The sequence below is a fragment of the Nelusetta ayraudi genome, unplaced genomic scaffold (assembly GCF_046127955.1).
Source record: "Nelusetta ayraudi isolate G7.1 ecotype Tasmania unplaced genomic scaffold, CSIRO-AGI_Nayr_v1 ptg000135l, whole genome shotgun sequence".
Taxonomy (NCBI): domain Eukaryota; kingdom Metazoa; phylum Chordata; class Actinopteri; order Tetraodontiformes; family Monacanthidae; genus Nelusetta; species Nelusetta ayraudi.
In genome coordinates, this window is record NW_027466185.1 from 9,652,594 (window position 1) to 9,664,530 (window position 11,937).

An 11,937-nucleotide genomic window follows, 5' to 3' on the forward strand; every position below is an offset into this window, starting at 1 on the left:
CCCCATGGATCCCCACCTCGCCATCACTATTTGTCTCTGGACGCGTCAGCGCCGATGCACGTCTTGACCGCATCATATCCGAATTAACCTCTCGGTGGCTGCCATTAGATGGGAAAAGGGCGTGCTCAGCGATCCGGCTCGCCTCCATACATTAGGCTAATGCGCGAGCCGGCTTGACACCGTCTGCCATTACAGACAAGCCAAATGCAGCGGAAGGCCGCCTCGTGATTGGCCGGTTTCGAGTCCGCACGCCAGCACAGAGGGGATTTTTTTGCAACAGGGATGAGTAGTAAGTGAAGGTTCCTTAGAGGAGGAGCGTCACAGTCATTTGGACAGAGTCAAGGCGACACTGGTGTTATGGTTGCCTTGGAAAGATAAGTTAAGTCAAGTTTTAGCTGTAAGTCAACTTCAACTACTACTACTACCACTACTGCTACTAATACTTGTTTGCGTTGCCATCATTGCATATGTTGTTGCGCCAATGCAAAAACATTTGGAAGCACACAGTCCTTTGTTATTTAAACGTAAATAATTCATGAGAAAAAGAAACAAACAACACTAATTTTCAAGTCAATTAGTGAGACAAACATCATCAATCACAAGTTACTACATTAACATTGGCCCAAATATTCCCTACACACACACACACACTTTTTAGTTTTTTACTTTCAAGGGGCTTTCCCTGGAATATCACCATCACTTGTTTAACACTTTGCTGATGTGAAAACACTGAATTCTAATGCCAGATGTCGTCAACTGGAGGGTCGAAATAAAATGTGGGAGATGGAGCTCATGGTCAGCGTGCCCTTTAATGCTTTTTGCTTTTTTCAAGATGGTCGTTCACCTTTCATGCTCTCATGGGCTGCATAAAAATACCCGGCAGGCCTGAATCAGCTCTCGAGTTTTCAGGGCCGCGTGGCTTTTAGCGCGGTGGCGCGTATTGGAAGCTTGGATTTGTACGATGGGGAAGCGACGACGGGCGGGATGGGGAAGCGCCAAGCCACCGCCCAGGACCGCAGCGCCAAAACCAAGGAGATCTCTGAGGAGGCGTTCGCAATGCAGGACACTCGCTGGGTTGAGTGCGTGCCATCACCGACCACGACTGTCACGGCGGAGTAGGGAAAAAAAAGGGGCACAATGGAGAGAGTGTTCTCCCAGCAGACGAGGGGGGGTGGGCAGTTTCCTTCCAGCTGGGTCATATTTAACCAGCGGCGTTAACACGCCAACCAAAAAATCAACAAAAAAGACACGCAAAAAAAAAACACACACGCACACAATAAAGAACCTGCAGCTCACCCCGCCAAAATAAAAGCCGCCCACACACACACTCCCACGTAATCCCGGACCTTCTCCAACGAGCGTTTTCACCCTCTGCGGGAACCAAAACAACACAGATATTGTGTCTCTGTGCGAGCGCTCCGGTTCCCACTTCCTGTCCCGAAACGTGAAGGCGCATACATCTGAGCGGGCACCGGGCGCCGAGCTAGCGCCGCTGCGGGCGCTCGCTGCCCACGCACCAGCAGCTCGACGCTGATCAGAGCTCCAGTCGGCGCTCTCTTCCTTTTTCAGAGAGACCCACGGATTCTTTCTTTCTTTTTGCATTTTTATTTTTTTGCCAGGGGGAGTTTATTCAGCCGCTCACACAAACGGGGGCCCTCCCACACCGGACACAATCAGGGACCGGATGCCCTTGAGGCGAGGGGGCCGGGGAGGTGGAGGGAGAGCTGTGTTTGTCTGCGGGCGTGTTGACACGTGCGCGTGACGGAGCTCCGTCGAGTCGGGTTCGGAGGCGGTGACAGACACGAGGTGCAGCACGAGTGCCGCCTCCATCCTTTCACTTGTTGTTTAAACATGTCATGATAGGTTTTGGAATGAATTGAAATCTGCGCCTTTTTTCAAAATACTGGGAGCTGACATGGCAAACAGCCGTTTCATTATTTTTTTTCAGAATATTATTATTTAATTTTTTTTCATGAATTGGTTTCCTCCTCTCAGCCTTTCATACACTAACTTTGTCATCGACCTGAGCTTGAGACCCCAGCCGGTTACACTCACACGTCAACACATTTCCAATCGTCGCTGACAGAGTTCGGAGTACAATACACATAGGGTCATTCGGGGTCAAGTGAGGTCATTTTCCTCCCTTGCTCTTCTGTCCACTGGGCAGTGGGGTGAGGAGTAGGGGACAGGACGCAAGGCAGAATGATGCTAGCCAGTTGTGCTAGGGCCACAGGAGAGCTACCTCGCTGTAGCTGCTAGCATCTCGTCCACATCTAACGATGGGAATCCCCGAGCTGGGTGCCACTCTGATAAAACTCCCCTTACTACCATTCCTGCTCTGTGTGTATATGTAAGTGTTTTTTTCCCCTCCCCCCACTGGAAAGCCGTGAAAGCAACATTCTGCGGCCTGCCCGTCCAATCAATAGCATCAGCAGGAGGTGCCATTACGCAATTAGGAATGTGTTAAACGCGCAAGATGGATAAGCGTGTTGATCCATATGTGTGTGTGTGTGTGTGTGTGTGTGTGTGTGTGTGTGTGTGTGTGTATTGGTGAGCGAGGGTCCCTCTCGTGAGTTTCGGATCCCCTCCGAGGACTGCATACTAAACACGGGGGAGGAAGCGCTGATGTAAGGGGTCAGGGCGTGACCGTCCCAGCAGGACCATCCTATCTATCACCGGCCGATCCCGCACTAATATCGCAGCGGGCGATCAATCAGCCTCGCTGCGGCTCACTCTGCTGCACTTTCACCTTTTCCCCTTCCACCTCGCCCGGGGTCGACAGAGCGAGGCCACGTCTTTAATTACAGAGGAGTCCGTCCATGTGATCAGGATGCGGAAGTTAAAAGGTCCGAATAGTGAAATGTATTAAACACTGTGTTAATGTACGAATGTAACAATGCATTAAAAATTCAAGGGAAATATTTTTACCAGAGAAAAAAGAGTCAGCATGGTTGAGCGAGAGGGTCATGAATTTGTGATGAGTTTTTTTGGGTTTTTTTCGGAATCATAAAACACAGAAAATATGAATTTAAATCATACGTTGGATTTTTTTTTTCTTTGAAAATATTCAAGGAGAAAATCTGATTCACATCTCTGTTGTCTGCTGGACGACAAAAGGGGGACAACAAAGTGTGCATTGCTGTGCACTGCAGGCATTCATGTCCTACTGTAATGAATACACAGCTGGACAGAACGGAGTACGAGCCGGAGCTCCTCAACTGCAACAGCTTCCAAAAAGCGTGGTGAATTCAAGTCCACCGCTCATCTCTGATGTTCCTGAGTCACCATCCCGGGTTCGCCAGCTTCTGGCTGCCTCTTCGTGAGCGGAAGATCACTCCTTCCGCTCTCTCCAGCTCATTAGGAATTCATTTGATGCGTAGCCAGTCAGACTGGTGACATGAGTCACGGGAGCAAAACTGCTGCAGAAAGGTTGGCTGATCCAGATGCACTGGAAATGAACTTGTTGGCCCGTTGATGGGAGCAGAAATCTCACCACGTACCACCACAAACACATCTGATTAAGTGGCAGTGACTCGACAATCCCAATCGTGCAGTAAAAAAGTACAAATTTTGCCTTAATGTCCCTCACTTTGAAAAATTAAATAATGAATGAAAATTGCCAGGAACAAGAGAGACAGTGAAACTGTCTTGGCTCGGGAAACACTGGTGGCCTGATCCTACTTTTGGAAACATTATGAAAATACACAGTGCTTAACACATTTATTACACCATCGGTACTGGTGATTAGCAAAATCAGTTTTGTATGTTGCTATAAAATATGTTTACTTGCAGTCCTGGACAGAATCATTCACTTTAGTAGTCGATTGTGATGCTTGATTAATTTCTGACTTAAATTTAGACAGAAAAAGGGGAAATTGACAGATTGTTTAGACGTCTCACTTTGTTCATTAAAAAAATATATATATATATATTTTTTTTTTGCTAGCTTTTAAAAAGATGTTTGCTGAAAAATTTGTTTTTAATTATTTATGTTTTTCACGACAGGTATGTCTAATTTTTTATGCACTGCATACTTGCAAGTGCGCCTTAAAAGATGAAACACAAACATGAGAGTAAACAGGAGTTCTCATGTGCACACAGGGCCAAATCCTCCACCCCCCCCAACCCGCCCCCACGATGACTGTGTCTTTTTCCCAGAAAAAAGCCCACTGACAGATAACCTATACGTCGAACAAAAGGCAGGAGCAGTACAAGAAAGAAGGGTAAGAGGGGGAGAAAAAAAAAGAAGACAAGGACAAGGACGAGATACCTCCGGCCGAGGATCTTATCTCCAATCTGCGGGATCACTGATATCTGATAAGAACATTGTAAATCAGGGAAGTAAGGAAGACCGCGTCTGGGCTTTGTGTCCACAGACAGACAGACGGATGGACAGACGGACGGACAGAATATCTACATCTGTCTCTCACTTTGCAGGGATTTACTGCATCTGCAGCAAAGTCCCGCGTCTGATAATAATGGGCCGGCAGAAATCCCACCCGAGACCGGGACCTCGATCTGTACGTGGCTCACGTGTGTCAGCTCTGCCTTCTCTCCTACTTTCATTTATTCGCCCTATAGCCGCTGAGGGCGGGCGGGATGGCGGGGGAGGGAGAAAAAAAATTGACTGAGCTCCCCTCTGAAGCGTCTTTGCCTGGCAACAGTTGTACATCTGTTGAGCGCCTCAGACGCCGCATACAAATGAGGCGGCCTCCTACTGGAGAAGCAAGAAAAGACAATTTATCTATTTTTTTATTTTTTATTTATTTCTTTATTCTGCTCCTCTCAGAAAAGAAGGGCACCTCCCACACTCACCCACCACCAACAGCGCCCCAATGTCTTGAATGGCGCCAAGCTGCTGAAATGCTAACGGGCGAGAGCGGCAGTTTGTCAGAGGTGCTCGCAGGAATACCTTATGAGTCGGAAGCGTAAACACTGCCAGGATAATGTCGAGTGCCGCTGGATTCATATTCCACCCGATAAGGGCGGCAGCCAAAATATACATTTATTAATTTAAGGCGGCGGCGCCGGGGGACATCTCGCTGGGAGTCATATTTAAAGGAAATGATGATTCCTCATTTGTTTCCTGCCAGATTTTTCTTTTTTATTCCATTCCACTCGTGTCTGTTTGAACTTGTTGACAGAGCTCAGGGAGATATACATTTAATAAAGGTGAGTGATTTTCACCACGGCCGAACCATTAAACTCAAGTGCCACTTTTTTAAGTGTTCCATGCATTATATAGCCGGGGACACAATTGAATTGGACTGAAGAAATGAATGAGATACTGCCCTTCCTTCTCCTCCTACTCTTCCTATTCCCCATCATCTTCATCATCACCATCATCTCCCTGACTGTTCCTCAATCAAGGCGACCCACGAGAAAACACATTCAGCCATACGTCGGCGAGGTCTCACCATCCCGACTCGTTTGAGTTTGAGTGTTTCGTGAGTCAGCGCCTGCAGTTGTGAGCCTGTGTGCGTCTGTGTGTGTTTGTGTGTGAGACGAAGCCTTGGCCATCTGGAGATGGTTGACGACTCGAATAAATGAAGAAGGCTTTGGAGGAAGAGTTAGAGAAGAGAGGAAAGGGGGAGGGATGGATGAAGGGCTGGACGTCATGAGACGAACAAAGGGAGGCGAGGTGACACATCAGCAGGTGCGTGCGGGGGGAACTGAGGGAGGGGAGTGGGTGGTGGGGGGGTTCTTAGGAGGCATCATCTGCTGAAATGCCCACATGCTCCAAAGCATGACTGGACACACATACACACACACACACACACACAGGCTGCTTCTTAGTGGCCCTTCTGAGCTCGCTAATGACCTGCTTGTCCACACAGTCTAATCATCTTGGAGTGAATGGGGGTGACCAGGCACAGATTCACTCATGCACACACACACGCGCGCACGCATGCTGAGCTCAAACGCCTTCTCATGCGCTCCTTCAAATCTGCTGTGTGTCTGATTAGAAAATGAAGCAGCCAAATGGACCGTTTGCTGAAAGAAATGTCGGCGAAACACAAGGCCCAGATTATTGCCGTGCTTGTGTAAACCTCAACAGCCCACCTCCTCACACTCCCCACCTCCCCTTTCATAAATCAATATCTGACTGCACGGCTGCGGCTCCCCGGGCCACTCTCCCAGCTCGAGGAGCAGGAGAAGCCGACGGGTCGCAGCGGATGTCGACTTCATATTGCTAAAAAAAACAAAACAAAAAAAACCTCCTCCTGCTCTTGGTTTTATGCGCATGCAGTACACGACATCGCCGGCCTCTCCGCTCCCATCCCGTCCCGTCCTGTGTCGGTCAGTGTGAGAAGCAGACACGAGGAGGCAGCGGAGCACGCAGTCCGAGGCGAAGAGTAAGAATCCTCCCACTGTGTGAGAATAGCACGCTGTAAATACCGCAGTGGCTCCATTAATGCATCAGCCTCAGAAACTGGGCCAGCATTTATCAAAGAAGCCACCCGGTGCATCTACACTGGAGGTGGTCTTCACCAGAATCCACAAGCTATGTTATTTTTATTGTCTACAGGAAAGAAAGACTTCAATTGGCGCAGCATGCTAGATGGAGCCGTTAACTAAGTCCTGTGGATTTTATCGCATGTATCCATTTGGTAAACAGCCCACGGAAGGCATTTCGGGAAAAAGGCAGCAAGCCTGTCTACGATAATCAAAGCAGACCAGTTGACACCTGCGGTCCTCCGTGATAAACTTCTGCGTTCAATGTGTTAAACTAAATCCTTGCTAAAGCCAGCTGGGAGTAAATTGAAAAATGTCATGTTCACTAAGAAAACCATTCAGCTGCTGCTGGTTTAAATGCCGTCCATTCCTGGTCAGACGACAGCTACTGCAACATTTAGACTAGTGTCTTTGGAAGCAGGCGTGCTTCCTTTTTTTAAGCTTTTCTCTACTCTTCTATGACTTAAGGGCAGCTACCATCACTCGCTTTGTGAATTTGGTCACAACTCAAAGGGGGCTGACTGGTTGTGGAAATCTAGTCTGGCAAAGTCTCACACTTTGTTCACCCCGTAAACAATTCACTTGACAGACACACCTGCTTTTTAAGCCACTGGGGGAGCTTATGCTTTAGGAAATGGCTCGTTGAGATTTGCAAACACTCACGCGTCGGCAGCAGCACAACCAATCAGACCACCTTGAGGCTGAATCTAATCAAATGTGTGCACAGGCAACGCTACGCCTGTTAGTGTTACCTCGTGAAATGAAAAAGCTGCACAAGGGAACCAGAGCAATTCTCAGTGATCCGATTATGAATTAGCCGGGCTGCGTCAGGCTTTGTGGAATCCTACAGCCGTGTGGCTGTAGGATCATGACATGAATTGTTTGATTGGAAAGGTGAGTTTGTCATTAAATTGAATTAATTAATTTGTTTATTATTATTATTATTATTATTATTATTATTATTATTAATTTTTTGGGGGGGATACAGCTTCTTTACAAGCCTACAACCGCATGCCTCGTTTCTGAAAAATTTGTGCAAAAGCATCGCAATGCAACACAGCGTTATATATCTCATGTATCCGCCAACTGGCCTTCAACGAGGAGCAGCTGCTGCTGTGGGAGTTGGGAGGAGCTCTCCACGGTGCTGAAGAGAACCTTGGCCGCCAAGAAGGACTCAGCTGCGCTTTTCGCTGTCCAAGGTGCTGAAACTGCCATCTCTACTGTAACTGTGCGTCAATACGTTACGAGGATTTTTTTTTTATTTATTTTTTTCCCCATTATTGGAACGCTAACAAAGCAACAAGCGGAAACGCCTGCAAGAATATCTCTATCAAACTACTTAATTCCCACCCTCGTTCTCTTCTATGCCTTAATTCATCACTAAATTATCAACAGCGGCGTTGCCAAATAGGTTTTCCAATTAAAACTGCATCAATTAGAGTCCTGGGCCCTTGTTGTCTGCCCGCCGGCTTCAGGATTAGAATTATCAGGTTGGTCGTTCACACTCATTCATTTTTATTTTGTAGGAATCGGACACGTCACAGACACAAACAATCTCATGACCATGCGAATTTAACTATAAACGTCACCAAGTTAAATAAGATAAGAGCGGCGGTGGTGGGGGGTTTACATTAAGCCCTCCAGACTTGTGATAACATTACTGAAAGTTGCATCATAAGCGCGCGGCACTGCGCCCCCACGCCCACCTCTTTTTTTTGTTTAGTTTAGTTTTTTCTTTTTTTTCTTTTTTTTTTGCAGAGAGCGCCGATCGAGGGCGATGGCGCGTGATCTTCATTGTAAATTGACATGTTGCGAGGCTGCCGAGAGTCTCTTGGGGCGCCCGCCGAGGCAACGGCCGAGCTATCCGTCTCCATCCCCGCCTCCCTCCTCTCCTCTCGGCGCTTAACTGAAAAGGAGCTGATTACCGCTTATTGGTGGACGAGTCCACCGGGACACTTGCTTTTGATCCCGGGGAGGAGGGGCGGGGCGGGGTGGTGGTGGAGATGAGGGCTCACTGCGGCTCTTCAATAGCTCTTTGTCTTCCGCACATCTCCATCTCTGTCGGCGCGGCCCCTGGGAGTGATCACAGTGGCCAGTGACGGGGGTCCGACTCTTGTTAAAAGCGATGACACAGCGTCGGAGCGTTATCCAATACACCGGGTGGAAGGTGCACGTGAAAGGGAGGGGCAGGGGGCGGGGGGGAGTGGGCGTGTGCTTAGTTTACGTTCAATGGTGAAGTTTGACATTCTGGTACGTGTTGGGAAGCTCGTCGAGTCCCCTCCTTTTTTTTCTGCCCCTCTGTGCGCAGCGCCCTCGCGGCCGATAGCGGCGGGGCTCTGGTGCCGCTCAACGGGAGGACGGGGCAATTGCTGATGGCTGGCGGCACCGAGGGGACGCGGTGGACCACCTCGCCAGACACTCAACTTTGTTTATCGGCGTCCGCTTTCTTCTTCTTCTTCTTCTTCTTCTTCTTCTTCTTCTTCTTCTTCTTCTTCTTCTTTTAAGGGAACGTTGCTCCAGAGAGTCCCGGGGAGTTTCTCCCGCTCCTCTCCATAACCGCAATAAGTAAGGAGCCGCGTTACCAGCTGCAAGAGTAGCCCTGCAGAGTCTTAACAGCTACAGTGGACAAGGGAGCGATAAAAAAAAAAAAAGAAAAATCCCTGAACGCGGATAAAACAAACCACCCACGAACCAGCTCAGCAATGTTCCACCGGGAGAGGTGCGAAAACATTCGTCATGCGGGATAGCGTATCAACGAAACCAGCTGCTCCGGTGCGATCCGGTCGCGGGAGAGAGTCAACGTGAGAGGTTCCGACCCTTCTTGTTGTACAGCTAACGGGACGCGACGCGGCCTGCGGTGACTCTGGCGCGCAGAAAAAACAGAGCGGCCAAATTTCCAGTCACCCCGTGGATCGTGAGCGTGTCAAAAAAAAGAAGAAAAAAAAGTCAGAGGTGCGAGTGGGCGACCACATGAGCAGTGACTCACCGTCACATTTATATCGCGGCCGTGGCGATATTGTTGGCTACTGTTTTTCTTTTTCTTTTTCTTTCTTTTTAGTTTCCCTTGCTAAAAATAGTGCCCGTGCTGTGGTGCAGAGCCAAGAAGACTGATGATAAAACGCTCGGATTGTCTGTGCCAAAAAGGAGCTGCTCAGCATGAGGGAGAATTTATCTGCTGGGCTCCTTCCCGCAAAAGCTTGGCCTCTTGAAGTAATGCCACAAAGCTTTGAACACCCGGGAGAATCGCGCAGAGAAGAGAATCGCGAGCCGGGTTATGAAGAGCCAAAGAAAAAACAGTCCGTGAAAGTGAGAATCTGTTGAATGTGTTGAATGCCAACCATCCAGCCGGAGGTTTTTATTTCTTCTCGCGCTACAGCTTAATCAAGGGTCAATTAATTTCGCGGCACGATTGCGCGCTCACACACGCGCAGACACTACGTAAGAACGCAGGTGGTGGTCTTGTTCATCGACGTTTACTTGTTGAGAAGGGAAGTAAGTTAGAACAGAGTTCGAATACACACAAGCACATATATACGCAGCCACACGCACGCACACAACTGGATCTATCATGAAGAGAATAATAATAATAGAATAAAAAATATATAAACGGCAACCCGTGCAGCAGATATCGCCACGATACGTTTCCTCTTTCTTAACCGAGGCAAAAAAAACAAAACAAACAAGAACAACACTTTGCAGAACACAAGAATCCAGCACAACCCTTAAAAATCCAGCAGCAGCAGCGCTAAGAATCGGTGAGGTGGAGGGTGGCGGTGAGTGTGTGGAGGTGGAGTTTTTTTTTTTTTTTTTTTTTGGGGGGGGGGGGGGGGGGGGGGTAGTGGTGGAGGTGTATAGCCAGACACGAGCAGCATCCGCGGTCACCAGCCAATATAACCAACCACATCTACTCTTTCACTAAGTTTTTTGGGGGGCTGGAGCCGACAGTCCCGAACTGAAAGCTCTCTGTGGCTCCTCCGCCTGATGATGCGACGCTTGATTTGCATTCAAGCCGCGGGGACCCACGGGGGGAGGGTGGGGGGCGGTGGAAGTGGGGATGAGCCTGCTGCATTTTGCATGCGTTCAGCTGCACGGATGAGGTGATGGCTGTGTGTGTGTGTGTGTGTGTGTGTGTGTGTGTGTGTGTGTGTGTGTGTGTGTGTGTGTTTTAGGGGAAGGGGGGGGTAACTTACCCTTAACTGAGGCGGCCAGCAGCCCCATGTACAAGAAGAGTACCCGGCTCCAGTGGTGTGCCTGCGCTCCCGCCTTCATCAGAGCAAAAATCCGTATTCCGTCCCCCTTTCTGCATGCGCATTCCGGTCTCCTCGCGAGTCCCGCTGCTCTGTCCCGGTTCGAAGCGGCCGTCATTTTCCCCCCGTTTTTTTTTTTTTTTTCCTTTATTTTATTTTATTTTTTTAATTTCTCTCTGTCCGCGCGGTTTCTCCCTCCTCTGGTGTCGGCAAGGCACGGTAGTTCTCAGACGGTCAGAAAGGGGAGATTCACTCGGTGTCGGCGCTGAGCGAAATCCCAATGCATGGAGGAGGCTCGGATCTCGCAGCTGGACTGAACCATGTCATGCGGGCACCGAGGGGTCCCGAGTCTCTGTCTGAGAAGATAGATTTCACACCTAAAGGAAGAGGGGGAGAGAGGAAGAGAAGGGAGGAAGGGAAGGAGGAGAGGAAGGGGTGCGGGAGAGGAGCGGTTCAAGTGGTCAAGCACGGAGAGAAAATGAAAATCCTTCTCGGCTCCAGGTAACATCGGCCACACGTCCACAGGCGAGGAGAAAACGGTGGAGAGGAGGGATCCCTCCGCTCGGTTTGTCCCGCAGCGCTTCTTCTGGTGGTCTGAGACCCCAAAAATCTGCCGTGCCGGTATTCCACGTTCCAACTGGTCAGATGAGAAAACCGAGACTCGGATTAAGGAGGCGGAGAAAAGGCGAAGGATGGACACAGATTATCCGGATCCATGAAAAAAAAAGAAAAAAAGAAAAAAAAAAAAAGAAAGAATCCTCCTCCTCGGTTTTTAGGGGGCTTTATTTTTTGAGAGGGGGAGGAGAGGAGGGTTCTGGTTGAAGAAGTTAGCCGAGCAAACGCTTGACGTGAAGCCGGCAGAGGGGAAGAGGATGGCGGGGTGGATGCAGGAGACCCAGCGTTCGTCCAACGCGCTTCGCCTCGGCTCTGCGCGGCGCCACGATGCAGACTGCAGACCTGCTCCTGCTCCGCGCGCGCCTCTCTCTCTCTCTCTCTCTCTCTCTCTCTCTCTCTCTCTCTCTCTCTCTCTCGCAGCATTTCTCTACCACCCCCCACACACACACACACACATACACACACACACACACACACACACACACACACACTCTTTCTCTCGAGCACACACACACTTTCTGTGCTTTATCCACCTTTATTTTATGGCTGCAATTGACACATTCCCATGGTCAGTGGTTGATTAGAAGACAGCCACAACCGAATGACTGGTCAATAATAA

The 11,937-nt window shown here is 49.2% G+C and overlaps 1 protein-coding gene across 2 annotated transcripts in view; it reads right to left on the minus strand.

The window, feature by feature from the left end:
* Positions 1 to 11,658, minus strand: part of csmd2 (CUB and Sushi multiple domains 2) — a 225,237-nt gene extending 213,579 nt beyond the window's left edge. For both annotated transcript variants that reach the window (XM_076011540.1, XM_076011539.1), the window contains exon 1: positions 10,647 to 11,658. In XM_076011540.1, the coding sequence (XP_075867655.1) occupies positions 10,647 to 10,821 (175 nt within the window). In that variant the 5' untranslated portion in view covers positions 10,822 to 11,658. The remainder of the gene's footprint in view (positions 1 to 10,646) is intronic.
* Between the last annotated feature and the right edge of the window lie 279 nt (positions 11,659 to 11,937).